At 40.7% G+C, this 13,194-nt stretch overlaps 2 protein-coding genes across 8 annotated transcripts in view; one reads left to right on the forward strand and one right to left on the reverse strand.

The window, feature by feature from the left end:
• The window catches only part of GCNT1 (glucosaminyl (N-acetyl) transferase 1), a 197,354-nt gene that overhangs the window by 166,349 nt on the left and 17,811 nt on the right, over nt 1-13,194 (forward strand). The window contains exons 1-2 of one of the 2 annotated variants that reach the window (XR_012332569.1): nt 6,572-6,640; nt 9,468-9,584. The gene's annotated coding sequence lies outside the window, so the exon portion shown is untranslated. Of the gene's footprint in view, nt 1-6,571; nt 6,641-9,467; nt 9,585-13,194 lie in introns of those variants that run through there. The other variant, XR_012332567.1, reaches the window with a different exon arrangement.
• PRUNE2 (prune homolog 2 with BCH domain) overlaps nt 1-13,194 on the reverse strand; it is a 375,414-nt gene that overhangs the window by 8,722 nt on the left and 353,498 nt on the right. For 2 of the 6 annotated variants that reach the window (XM_073806228.1, XM_033858185.2), the window contains 3 exons: nt 9,998-10,096; nt 6,536-6,571; nt 1,309-1,356 (listed from right to left, as the gene is read on the reverse strand). In XM_073806228.1, coding sequence (XP_073662329.1) covers nt 1,309-1,356; nt 6,536-6,571; nt 9,998-10,096 — 183 coding nt within the window. Of the gene's footprint in view, nt 1-1,308; nt 1,357-6,535; nt 6,572-6,602; nt 9,020-9,997; nt 10,097-13,194 lie in introns of those variants that run through there. The other 4 variants (XM_073806229.1, XM_073806230.1, XM_073806231.1 and 1 more) reach the window with 4 other exon arrangements.

A 13,194-nucleotide genomic window follows, 5' to 3' on the forward strand; every position in this document is an offset into this window, starting at 1 on the left:
TATAAGGGCCTATGGTTTTTTTTTATTTTGCCGAACTTTCGCGTGACAGTTTGCTTGAAGCATTTGCTGTCTTCATCTCAAAAAAGGTGGGACCAGTGTACCCTTCAGAAGAGTAGCTGCTCGATTTCAAAGGTCTCTTTTACAGCTTTTGTTCTTTATGTACTTTTCAGTAAAGACCTTCTCTTTCAAGTTTTTGTGTATAAACTTCCTTAAACTGTAAGGTCACCATGGCAACTGCAGAGTAAGTGCACTGGGATTTTCCAGCTTCCCTTCAGACCTCCTCCAGGGAAAGGAGGTCACAAGAGAACAAAATGTGACAATAGCAGATACACTTAAATGTGATCTTTGCTCCTCCTTCTGGATTCCTGTGAAGAAGGACAAGGTTAGACTCTCCACAACTCAAACCCAATTAGGAGTCCCCGATTGGATGGCCAATTTCCCTGAGAGCATCATGGTGACCACAGTTTATTCCCTGAAACTGACCGGGACAATAACGAACTCTATTTGTCTTAGGCGACAAATTTTGCCCTCCCCGGTGTTCTCTTAGATCAGAGGTTGAATACCATTCCAGCATTAAGACCACCTCTCTCTGATTTCAAAACCACTGGCTCTGAAACTGCCCTGCAAAGGCTCCAGTCCCAGCTCTGGGCCATTCTTACAGCTGTACAAATTGGACTGGCCAGCTAATCTCTCTATGCTGCTCTTTCCTTATCTACAAAACGCACCTCATTGGCTTATTCTGAGGATAAAAATCAGAGAGTGTGCGTGCAGGTTTTTACATAGAACCTGGCACGTGGTAAGAACCCAGTACATGCTCAATTTTTGTTTCTCACAGGATGAGACTAGATGGACTAGATCATTCCTAAAGTTCCATCCGGACTCAACTGCCTCTTGAATTTTCGAAACAAGGACGTTTTCTCTCCCATCCACCAAAATAAGTTCAAATGGAAGTCCCTACTTTCACTAATTAAAATATGAATGATGTAATTCAGAAAGCAGAGTTGCATTCCTCTTGCCCAAATGCTTTTACATCTGGCTCAAATACTCATTTTCTCCTCACTTTTGGACTGGAAAAATAGAATGCCAAATGAAGACTTAGGTTGTCCTTACGTCATCTAATGGTGATCATGAGTGAGACCGTGTTAAGCTGGCACATTTCTCTTTAAGTTTCTAAATTCAGGAATAGAGAACATGAAAGCTGAACATCTAAACGGTGTTTACCCAATCCTCAATGTATTTTGTCTTTCAGAGCCCAGCCAAACAACATAATAAGTAACCACACAGTTGTTATTGATGGTGAATTCTTACTCCTTCTCCATAGAAGACATTTCTGGTTCATTGTAAAGGCAGCTAGTTCTGAGTGCAAGGGGAGGAAAAAAAAAAAAGGAAGCAGTAAACATTTTCTCCACTGTTACCACTTTGTAAACACGACAGATTTGGCCTTTTTAAACTGTTTAGTGTGGTCCCATTGCTACTACTGAACACATCTACACCTGAACAGATGATGAGATTAAGCTCTGATTCTTTTACCATCAGTTTTGAAATATAGTAATTGCTTCTGATTTAGAACCATAAAAGGAAGATTGAGAACTCCAAACACCTCCATCGGTCTCTTCTGTCCTTGTTTTTTTTTGTTTGTTTTTTCTTTTTCCTGACTTTTCAATCTATCTTATTCAGGGAACATTATATTGCAAATTTTTATTTGTAACCCAAATAATATAATATTTTAGACACAAAGGACAATCCTTCTCAAGCAGCCTGACGTTATTTACATACGAACACAGTTAACTTTCAGTTTTCACAACAACGAAGATTTTCCAAGACACTAAAAGAATGCCAGTTTCAGCTTTCTTTGGTGTTGTTACAGAAAAATACCTTACAGCTGATCTGTATTCAGGTCAAACAAGTGAGTCCTAACATTAACCTAAACTGATTTCATCCAGAAAGAAAAATGTAACCATATAAAATAAGGAAACTTTTATTGTGGTGTATGAATGTGTTTATGCTTTCTTGTGTAATATTAGCTGCTTTTGATATTCCATGTGATTCCTCTGTTAGCCAATTTCAAACTTGCTTTATATTAATTTCCAATTAATACTTAACACTCCAACTGTTACTTGTTCCCCTCTGGTAAATATTTTATTGTTGGCAAACAAACGCCATTTAAAGAGATGCTGTGATCCTTTTTCCGTGCGGGAGTTCCTTTTGTAATGTGAATAATTTCACAAGCCGGGGTATCTGTCTGCACATCAGAGGTTCGGTTATTAATGTTAGGTATTTTGTTGAAAATGGCAGAAGTCTGGCTCCCTGAGAAGGGCAGAGGGCTTTTTGCCCCCCTCCAGCTTCCCTTCTCGCCGGTGGTGGTATTTTTATGGAGGATACCTGGCAACTCTAGTGAACAAGGACAGTCAGGCAAGTGTTGACTGTTCTAGAAAAACCTAGTGAAGCTGCAGTGGAATCAAGGCAGGGCAGTCTTCCAAACCTAGCTTTCCTGCTTTTTAACTTTGCGTAATCCTTCCAAGGCAAACAGCAATTTGCAGCTCACGTGTTACTGTCACCCCAGAGGCGACAGACGGATTCTTCGCCGTTTTCAAAATAAGAACGGCTCTATAGATACAACTTATCCTTTGAAAGTATTTTCTTTCCTACATAAAACTAAAGGTTTAAGGAAAAAAATAAGGCAGGCTGAGGAAATTGCCTTCTGAAAGTCAATTAGAGGTGGAGGTGGTATGTGTGTGTATGTGTATGTGGGGAGAGGGTGAATGTTTAAAAACACTAGAGGGACTAAAGACAGACAGGCTTTGTTCCCTGACAGGGTATGTGTTTGCTTTTGTTAGAACCAGCCTGAAGCGTTCTAGTTAAGGTCGTGTGGAAAGTCAGGGGGCATCTGTTCGTGAAAGGAACCTGGTTTTTCTGGCTTCTAAAATCTAACCATAGATCTGCAGTGATTTATGTTTTCTGAACCTCAAATCATCCTCTACAGTCTGTCCAAGGGTTGGGGGACCACTTCAGAGGCTGAAAGGTAGTCAAGAAGATGTAGCTAGCATGCCAAAACGGAAGGATTCTGAGGGATTTCAATCATCGGTGGGGTCAACAGAGTAAAATTCTTTCTCCTTCCACGTTTTCAGATGTGCAGATATATCTCATTGCCTCATCTCTGTAATGTCACCATCAGAAGAAGTAGGATCAATTGGAGGAGAATTTAGACAGGCGGCTTACTCACTGAATCCAAAGCAAGAGCATAGATCTCCTGGGACAAATCTAATTATTTTTATTCAGCCATTTACTTTAAGACAGTGATTCTCAAAGCAAGGTACCGAGACTGGCAGTATTAGCATTACTGGGAACCAGTTAGAAATACAGATTTCTCAGGCCTGCCGAGTCAGAAACTTTGAGGGCGAGGCCCAGGATACTTGTGTTTTAACAAGTGCTCCAGGTGATTCTGATGCACAGTTAAGATTGAGAACCACTGCCCCACAGCAATGATCTTATTAGTCTTATGCACATTCACCCATTCATGCAGCAGAAATTTACTGAGCATCTAGTATGTACTAGGCATGAGCTTGGTGCTTCCTTTAGGAAGGAGATCAAGACATCTCAGGGCCACCCGAGACCATTTAGATATCGGGGGAGAGGATCTGTGGCAGTAGATTAGTGAACAAAATGAAGAATTTGAGAGAAAAAAAGAGAAAGCTACACAACTAAACCAAAAATGATAAATGTTTTCCTATGGTAGCTAAGCAGGAAGAGTAGAAATATGGAGGGAAGATAACTATTGAAGGAGGCAAGATTTTATGGTAATGATAGCACATGACTAGGGCTCTATAGTGGGTTTGGCTGGAAAATTATTGATGCTCTTTCCTCATCTTTTGTCTTGAAAACAGCTCCTTAATTTCATAAATACGTTATCCTAAAAAAATGAATACGAAAGGGAAACTAACTGCTAGTTCTCTTTGTAGGGAAAGCTCATGACAGTGCAATTTGAGCAAAGATAACTGCTGAAGGGGTACATTACACCAACTTTCGGTTCCTTGATTTCTAATATCTTCCTTCTTTCCACAGCTTCTTGTTTTCAACTGTTGAGTTAGAGACTAAGAAGATTCTGTTAAAGTAAAAATTTGTGTAATTTTGAGTATTGTTAGTCTAAGTGGGTGTCAGTTACCTTGAAAGAAAACTAGAGGATAGGAGTATTTAACAGTAAACTACTCTAATGCTAAACTTTCTAAAGCAAAAACCTTTCCTTGAGTTTTTAAACCCAAAAGAGCCACACTATAAGCAAATAATTCTACAGATTACCTGCTATAAAAATGTGCTGTACGGAAAAAATATCTAAATGGATTGTTTTCATGAGGAATTGGCATTTACACCTACACAGGTAAAGCGTCACTAATTTAGATCTTACTTAGTCAGAATTTGTAGCTGTTTGGACATTGTCCAGACTTTCTGCTTTTGCAATATCTATTAAAACAGGAACGGGTTATAAAAATTAACAGTGGGGCTTCCCTGGTGGCGCAGTGGTTGGGAGTCCGCCTGCCGATGCGGGGCACACGGGTTCGTGGCCCGGTCCGGGAGGATCCCACATGCCGCGGAGCAGCTGGGCCCGTGGGCCATGGCAGCTGGGCCTGCGCGTCCGGAGCCTGTGCTCCGCAGCGGGAGGGGCCGCAGCGGTGAGAGGCCCGTGTACCGTAAAAAAAAAAAAAAAAAAAAAATTAACAGTGTAAGCAACATGTGAAATGGAGAAGCTTAATATAGCAAATATTCTTGTCTAGATTTCACATAAAGTGTCAGAAAAATTATCTGTGACCGGGAAATAAGAAAAGGAAATTACTGGATGTTCTTTTTTTTTTTTTTTTTTCCGGTACACGGGCCTCTCACTGTTGTGGCCTCTCCCGTTGCAGAGCGCAGGCTCCGGACGCGCAGGCTCAGCGGCCATGGCTCACGGGCCCAGCCGCTCCGCGGCATGTGAGGAGATCTTCCCGGACCGGGGCACGAACCCGTGTCCCCTGAATCGGCAGGCTGACTCTCAACCACTGTGCCACCAGGGAAGCCCTGAATGTTCTTTAAAAGCAGTGCTGAGTTGACTTTCTATTGATCTTACAACTCTGTAGAGGCAGATGTTAACTTGTAGATTTTTATTGAGCAGAGATGCAAATAATTTCTGTCCAGTGGAAAAGATAACCCTAAGGTTACAGTTTATTGCCCTGTTGAACATTAATCAGTTTTGTATCTAAACCAATATTTTTATCCTAATATTCCTTTATAAACTGCCTATAGATGTCTAGCTTTTCAAATGCTCGTTGAACTGGTTTTAACAGCTTACTGGTTCCTTCATTAAATAATTAGTTGAACAAAATCATTGGCATGTATTCGTTTTATATTTGCATTAAAGTTATGATTTTGCTGTTTTGAAAACTATAATAATAGTGAGCAATAATTTTTTTATTCATCCAAATAGCTCAGAAGCTGTTAGTTAAGCTGTATTTGCCAGTCACTAAATAAGGTGTTTTTAAAAAATCTTGGGAATTCGTGAATTTGGTTCTACAAAACTATTGCAAAATTCAACTTGCCATCATTTTTCTGCATTAGTATGAACTGGTGAGGTTTATTGCCTCAATACAGCCAAGCGATCATCTGGATGTTATACTATATGTGGCAGTGCCTGCGATGTGTTTCTTTTGCTGTAGTGCCTAAAATTGCATGTATATTTTTAAAAGAAATTAAACAACAGTAACAAGATGACCAAGATAACCCAGATCATGGGGGGGGAGGGTGTGGGGGGCAAATAGACTGTAGTACAAATAAGAGAAATTACATCTATCGTGGAACAAAGGAAACTTTTAAAGGGCAGTATTGTCAGGATGCAAGAATAAAACACCAGGCATGCAGGTCCTCCCAATTCATTCCTGAAATGCAAGCCAACATCACTGCCAGCTGCTGAATGGAAACCAAGTCTTACTTAGCTGCTTCTGATGCTTCCCTCAGTTCTTCATCCAGTCTGCATGAGCAAAAATTAGCAGTGTAGAAAAGAAAAAAGCAAGCAGAGCGTGAGAAGAGTCACCCAGCAAAGCAGAGCCAGACATAAGTGGAGCGTATGTGCTTTTAAAAACCAACCTTTGGAGCACTGAGACACATTCCTTCAATTAAATACGGTGTGTTCAGAACTCCGATTCAACGTTTATGTACGTTTCTTTTGCAAAGTCCTTCATAAAGATGATAGATATAAACGTTGCAAGAAAATTGGCAACATGCTGGCTGAATAAAGCTGGAAACAGCCATAGCAGTTGCTGGGGACAGTTAAAGTTAGCTTGCAGCCTGGGCCAAGTCAGGGACGTGTCTGGTTTAGTAGGTTTCAGTTGCAAATTAGGTTGACCTCAACAGCTTTTTTTACACACAAGACAAAGACTGGAAATGATATACTACAAGGGACTGGTACGAGGACCTCTGCTCCGATAGCGTGTTGAGGTCACCCACAAGTAAGACACTGGTGTACACACACAGAGGACCCAGCGTGAACTGTAGATCAGGAGACTTTTACCTCACACTTCTCTTATAAGATCTCTCTTCATCGTACCTTACAGGATAAAAAAATGAATGCAGTGAGGAAAATGAGCAGACAGACAGATGGAAAAAAAAATGACAGGTCAGTGTTTTACAGAACAGTCAAAACATGAGAGGAAAAGCCTACCCAAAGAGTAATCAAATTGCCTTTGGGGAGAAATCTTGTTTTTATTAGATATAGTCAATTATTTCGAATTTATGATTATATCCAGCCAATCCTCATGATTTGCAGATTCCGTGTTTGCAAATTCGCCTACTTGCTAAACCATAGTTGCAACCTCTAAAGCAGTACTTACGGCACTTTCATGGTCACTTGTGGATGTTCACAGAGTGACCGGAAATTTGAGTCACCTGACCTGTGGGTTCCCAGCTGATGTGGAACTAGGCGAGGCTCTGCCTTCTCGTCTCAGCTCTTTTGCTGCAAACAAGTAGGCTTTTTACAGTCTCTGAAGTGTCATGTTTTTCTCATTTTTGTGCTTTTTGCTGGCGATCTCTTTCTTTATTAAAAACGTTCCCCAAACATTGTGCTTAAGTACCATCTCGTATTCCTAAGCACAGGGAGGCTATGGTGTGCCTTAGGGAAGGATGTATGTGTGTTAGATAAGCTTTATTCAGGCACAAGTTACAGTGCTGTTGGCCCTGAGTTCAATGTTAGTCAATCAACAGTACAGGTCAAATAAAATATCTTTAAACAGAAACGCAATAAGACAAGTTTATATATTAATCGGTCAATGAAAATGTGGTGACTGAGTACTCACAGAAACTCAGCCCTGTATGCCCCCTAGAAACAACGGTTCGGTACTTTATTCAAATCTTGTAAGAACATCACTGCCACAAATAATAAGAATCGCCTGTAATCAGTGATTATAAATCTGATTCCAGATTGGGCTCGTTTTTCTTGCATTTAAGCCCTTTGATGACAGGCTCCATCCCAGCTGAATATTGGTCTTGGGATTGGATGAGATCAGACCCTCTGAATGCTATTGTGTAATGGGAAGGAGCTATGGCTTGAAAATGGCATAATATGAAAATGAGGCAATGAGGGTCAGTCACAGAAATGAGAGAAAGGACATCCAGAGGAGATGGATTACAAAAGATGGGAGAGATCAATCATGGACACATGGGGAGGGCGGGCATGGTTGTAAATTTCTTCCTCCAGAAGAAACTCTTTCCAAATGAAGCCCGTCCTGCCAAAGAAACTTTTCCCAAATGGAGCCCTTGAAAACTGACATGTGTAGATGAATGAAAAGCTCCTCTGGCATGTTTAACTTCTCAACAACTAAACTTCCCTGTATAAATAGCAAGTCTCTAAAAGCAACACAATTACAATAAATAACATTCTGGATTGCCAGCTTTGTGCCAGGCTTCCTCAATGCTTTACGTACACTGTTCTCATTCAGTCCTCAGGACCTTTCCATTGCTCCTTACTTTCTCATTTTAAAGATGCTGAAGCTGAGACTCAGAGTTTGTTAGTTTGTTTTTTTAAATTATTTTATTTTTGGCTGCGTGGGGTCTTTGTTGCTGCGCACAGGCTCTCTCTAGTTGCAGTGAGCGGGGGCTACTCTTCGTTGCGGTGTGTGAGCTTCTCATTGCAGTGGCTTCTCTTGTTGCGGAGCACGGGCTCTAGGTGCACAGGCTTCAGTAGTTGTGTCTTGTGGGCTCTAGAGCACAGGCTCAGTAGTTGTAGCGCATGGGCTTAGTTGCTCCGCGTGTGGGGGAATTTCCTGGACCAGGGCTCGAACCCGTGTCCCCTGCATTGGCAGGCGGATTCTTAACCACTGCGCCACCAGGGAAGCCCTGACTCAGGGTTTTAAATAGGTTTCCTGAAGTCTCAGAGAGGCAGGTGGGAAGGTTCAAACCTAATGCTAAGCCTCCAAAGCCCACTCTCTTCTCTTTTTCCACTTGCCGCACCGGGGAAGCACTGCCATATTTACCTAGAAAATGTCCAGTGCTCATTTCCACTTGACGAGGGAAGGTCCTTGTCATCTTTTGCAAAGGGAGACGGCATTATAGGAGGTGGATGCTCCAGTACTTTTACATTTAAAGACTAGGAGTGGGTTTTGGAGATGGGGTCCCTTTTTTGAGGCAGCAGGCTAGAGCTAGAAGGTGTGCTGGTTTCGGGACTCTGTGAAGCTAGTGAGGATTAAAGCCACCATTAGGAGCTTACGAACACTCTGCTTGATTCAGCTGAGCTAACTGGCAGTCCTCAATCCAGTCGGTATCCTCTGTTCTTACCTGATATTGGGATGCCGGAAAACCAAACGCAGCTGCTTCTGAGTTTTGACTTTAGATGGTTTTTTAAGGGAAGTAAAGAAATCTGCTAGAAAAGGGCATGGGCATTGCGGTGCCAGGCTGACCTGGATTTGAATTCTAGTTCCATCTCTTCCTTGTTCCTACTTATACTTTGCATAAGTAACGTCCCCTTCCTAAGTTGTCTTCCTTCTCCGTAAATGGGGGTTTACTGTGGGGATTAAATAAAAGATATAAATAGAGCACTTCTATGCCTAGCACAGCAGAGACACATTAGAGTCTTTTCCTTCCAGTTTCTGTGCCCTTTTTTTTTTTAAGTGAGGGGACTCTTTTTTGGAAGCCCAAATTGGGAGGTCACTTTTGCTCTCCATCTTATGGAGGAAGATGGGGTATCCTTGACTGTTTTCTCTTGAGCTGATGGTTAGATTCCTCCCAGTTTTAATCACACAGAAAGCTAGTGAATCAGACACAGTGGATGAAAAACATGATCGACAGTAAACAATAGCTCTTTTGCAACAATGAACCAGTTAGGAGGGTTCATTCTCCAGCATCATGTTTTTAAGTCCCAGCTCCAAGCAGTTGTTCGGTTAACTTTTTAATTTGTATTATTTTTGCAGCCTAATCCTACAACCTTCAGTATCCATACTTTCTTCCCACAGGCTTTACCCTGTACTGAGTAAGGAGGTCATTCCTAACTGCACCACCCACCACTCTGCTTTATCTTTCACCTGAAGGGAACCATGAAGAAAAAGGACTGAGAAGAAAACAGAGAAAGGGTAATTTTTTTCTCTTTTCCTAGGGTCAAGCCGATAAATTACTTTATGTAAGGCAGTAAAGAAATCCAGGCTATGCACGAAACACACTGGGTCTGTGCGGCATGCTAGACACAAGTAACAAATATGCTGATTAATGTTAAATTCAGGCTTTCTCCAAAATGGTAGTAAATTCAAGATAAAAATGAGGAAATTTCAGTAACACCAATAGAAGATTATGTGAAAGAAGATCTGAAAGAACAGAACAGTTATCGCTAGGCTATAAGAAAGGAAAATATTTATTGGAGAATATTTAATATTCGTTTTAAATAGAAGGTAATGCCCTTTCCCCATATTTTATAAATCAGTTATTTCCTAATCTCCTTCTCCAGACATGCAGTATTTCTCCCCAAATCTTCAAAACCATCAGGACTTACTTGATGATGCTCTCTGGAATATGGATGCAATCCATTGGGATCAGCCCACTGAGTTCTGATAAGCTACTGACGTATTTAATTTTACTGCTGAACTTTGAACTAGAAAAAAGAAAAGAAAAAAGATATCAGTCGCTCCTCCATCCCTTCTCAGGCTGCTGCCTCTTCTTGAAAATTCTTATCACCTTGTCCCAGCACTCTTCCTAAGAAGAATGGCCGTATTATTTCAGTAGTTACTATGTGCCAGACACTGTTTTAACTGGTTTATATATATTCTTTTATTTCCTATGATTGATAGCCTAATGAGGTAGATACTATTATCGTTCTCTTTTTAAAGATAAGGAGACTTAAAACATATGGCGTTAAGTGTTTGCCCAGATTTCACCTTCAGTAAGTGGCAAAGCCTAGATTTAAACCCGGGCAGCCTGACTGCAGGGTCCACACATTGCACGGCCTCCCGGTGGTTCCTGCCACTCTGAATTGTCACTGGTTTATGGTTTGTTTCCCTTTGTTTGCTTGTTTGTTTTTAGCAAACAAAAATCTTGTCATTGGTTCTTTCAGAATCTACCACGGTTGATATATATATATATATATTTTTTTTTTTTTTTTTTTTTTTGCGGTACGCGGGCCTCTCACTGTTGTGGCCTCTCCCGTTGTGGAGCACAGGCTCCGGACGCGCAGGCTCAGCGGCCATGGCTCACGGGCCCAGCCGCTCCGCGGCATGTGGGATCTTCCCGGACCGGGGCACGAACCCGTGTCCCCTACATCGGCAGGCGGACTCTCAACCACTGTGCCACCAGGGAAGCCCGGTTGATATATTTTTAAAATATATATAAACCTGTTTTCCTCTTATTTTTTTAGTTGTACTTTTATTTTAAATATATATATACTTTTTAAAGTTTTAAATCTTGAAAGGTCATTCCTGATGAAACAATGTTCAAAAAACAGTGTTCCAGTCATCGGATTTGAATGACAGACGGCTTTCATCTCAATGTTGTCATTTTAGATGTGTGTAAATGCATAGAAAACAACTTGCAAGGAGACTCCTGAATTTGCCTCTGGGGAAGGGGGCTGGGCACAAGAGTCGGTAGTTGCTGAAGGAAGAACTTGGTCTTTATAATGATTGGATGTTTTATAAGAAGAAGGAAGGCATTTTTGTATTGTTGGTGTAATAGCAAGCTAATTCTAAAAATAGATCATTCCAGTTGAAAGGGAATTTGATCAGGCATCAAACTTTCCTGAATGTTCTCCAATGAAAGGGCCTCCCCAGTCTACTGGGAGGATGCTGTGCCATCTGCCAACTGTACTGTCTTCTGTTCAACTGCTGCGTATTCTAATAGGAAGTCTTTTCAAGGTCAGTTCTCCATACATCTGTCTTTCACATTTTACTCGCAGTTTTGACCCTGGGCCACTGGCTGTGACTTGTGAACAACCTTCATCTCCCAAAAGTCACTTCTAGTCGTCCTGCTCAGCCTTGGGTGAACACACACTACCAACAATATGCTACCTTAGGCCACTTCCTTCCTCCAGAGTTTTCAAGCTAAATTCAGGTTTTGATGAAAGATGGAGGGGGTGGAATAAAAAGGCAGAAGAAGTTAGTTATGCAAGGGGGGACACCTCCACACTGGAATGTACAGTTCTCTAAATATGCCTGGTGTATGGTACCTCCTTCTTGGTGTGTTGGTACATGCTGTTTCCTCTACCTGGCTTTAGCTAGCCAATGCTGTTAGTCTTCAGAACTCAACTTGAGGGCACATTCTTCTGGAAAGCCTCTCTTGATGCAGACTCTCAGCCTTCACACTCCACCTGTTACCTTAAAACTCACACTCACCGTGAGTTATCAGGCCTCATCGCGCTTCCTTTGTACCCTGTATTATAACTGTTTTCTAGTCCTCCTATGTCAGCTGCCCGGCTGTGAATTCCCTGAGGGCAGCAACTGAGCTATTTAACTTCTCAGGCTCCAGCACCTAACCCAATGCTTGACACAAACGATTCATTTTAAAAAAAGGCATTTGAGGGGAGAGAGAAAAATTAGGAGTATGGGATTAGCAGATACAAACTACTATATATATAAAATAGATAGACAACAAGGTCCTCCTGTGTAACACAGGGAACTATATTCAATATCCCGCAATAAACCATAATGGAAATACGATATATATTCTTTTTCATATTCAGTTTTTTATATATACATATATATGTATATATATAAAACTGAATCACTTCACTGTACACCAGAAACTAACACAACATTGTAAATCAGTTATACTTCAATTTAAAAAATACATGAATTAAAAAAAAAACTTACCATATACCTCTATCATAGGTGTTACCCTTTAGCAGTGAAAAGACCTATAATACATTTTAGTGACCTCCTTTTTTCAGTTCAAAAAATTGATGACACTGATGTAGACTGATTTACAGAGGGATATTTAAAGAGGGTCTTACATGATGAAATTGTAGAACACGGTGTTTAAGTGCTTGAAACGTGTGTTCTTTAGAATTACGCAGACATTGGGTTCAAAGCCTGAATCTATCATTTCTTGGCTCTGTTACCTTAGACCTGGGGTTGGCAAACCATGGCCAAAGCCAGCTTATGATTTTTTTTTTTTACATCCTTGAGCTACGACTGGTTTTTACATTTTTTAAATGGTTGGAAAATGCTCAAAAGAAGAATATTGTGACATGTAAAAGATTTCAGAAAATTCAATGTCAGTATTCATGAATCAAGTTTTATTGGAACACAGCCATACTTATTTATTTACATATTGTCTACGGCTGCTTTCACCCTACCATGGAAGAGCTGAGTGGTTGTGATTAAGACTGTATGGCCCATAACATGGAAAATACTTAATATCTGATCCTTTACAGAATGGCTTTGCTGGCTCCTGCTTTAGACAATTTATTTGACCTCACTGAACCTCAGGGTTTTCTCCTATATAACAGAAATAGTAAGCAGTACCTCCTTCAGAGGACTGTCATTAGGGTTAAATAAAATAATGTAAGCACTCAGTAAAGGTAGGCCATTATTATACATGATCTACCGCAACACTACTTGCTATAAGTTTATTATTTTTGTTGTAATTATTATCTTGAAACGCCCTTCAATAAATGTTGACTTACAATCTGTTTTCAATACTCTTACCATAACAAGTATTTATCAGGAAGAAATATATTTGTTTTATAATTAGAGCTGAACT

Source organism: Tursiops truncatus, chromosome 6 (assembly GCF_011762595.2).
Source record: "Tursiops truncatus isolate mTurTru1 chromosome 6, mTurTru1.mat.Y, whole genome shotgun sequence".
NCBI lineage: Eukaryota > Metazoa > Chordata > Mammalia > Artiodactyla > Delphinidae > Tursiops > Tursiops truncatus.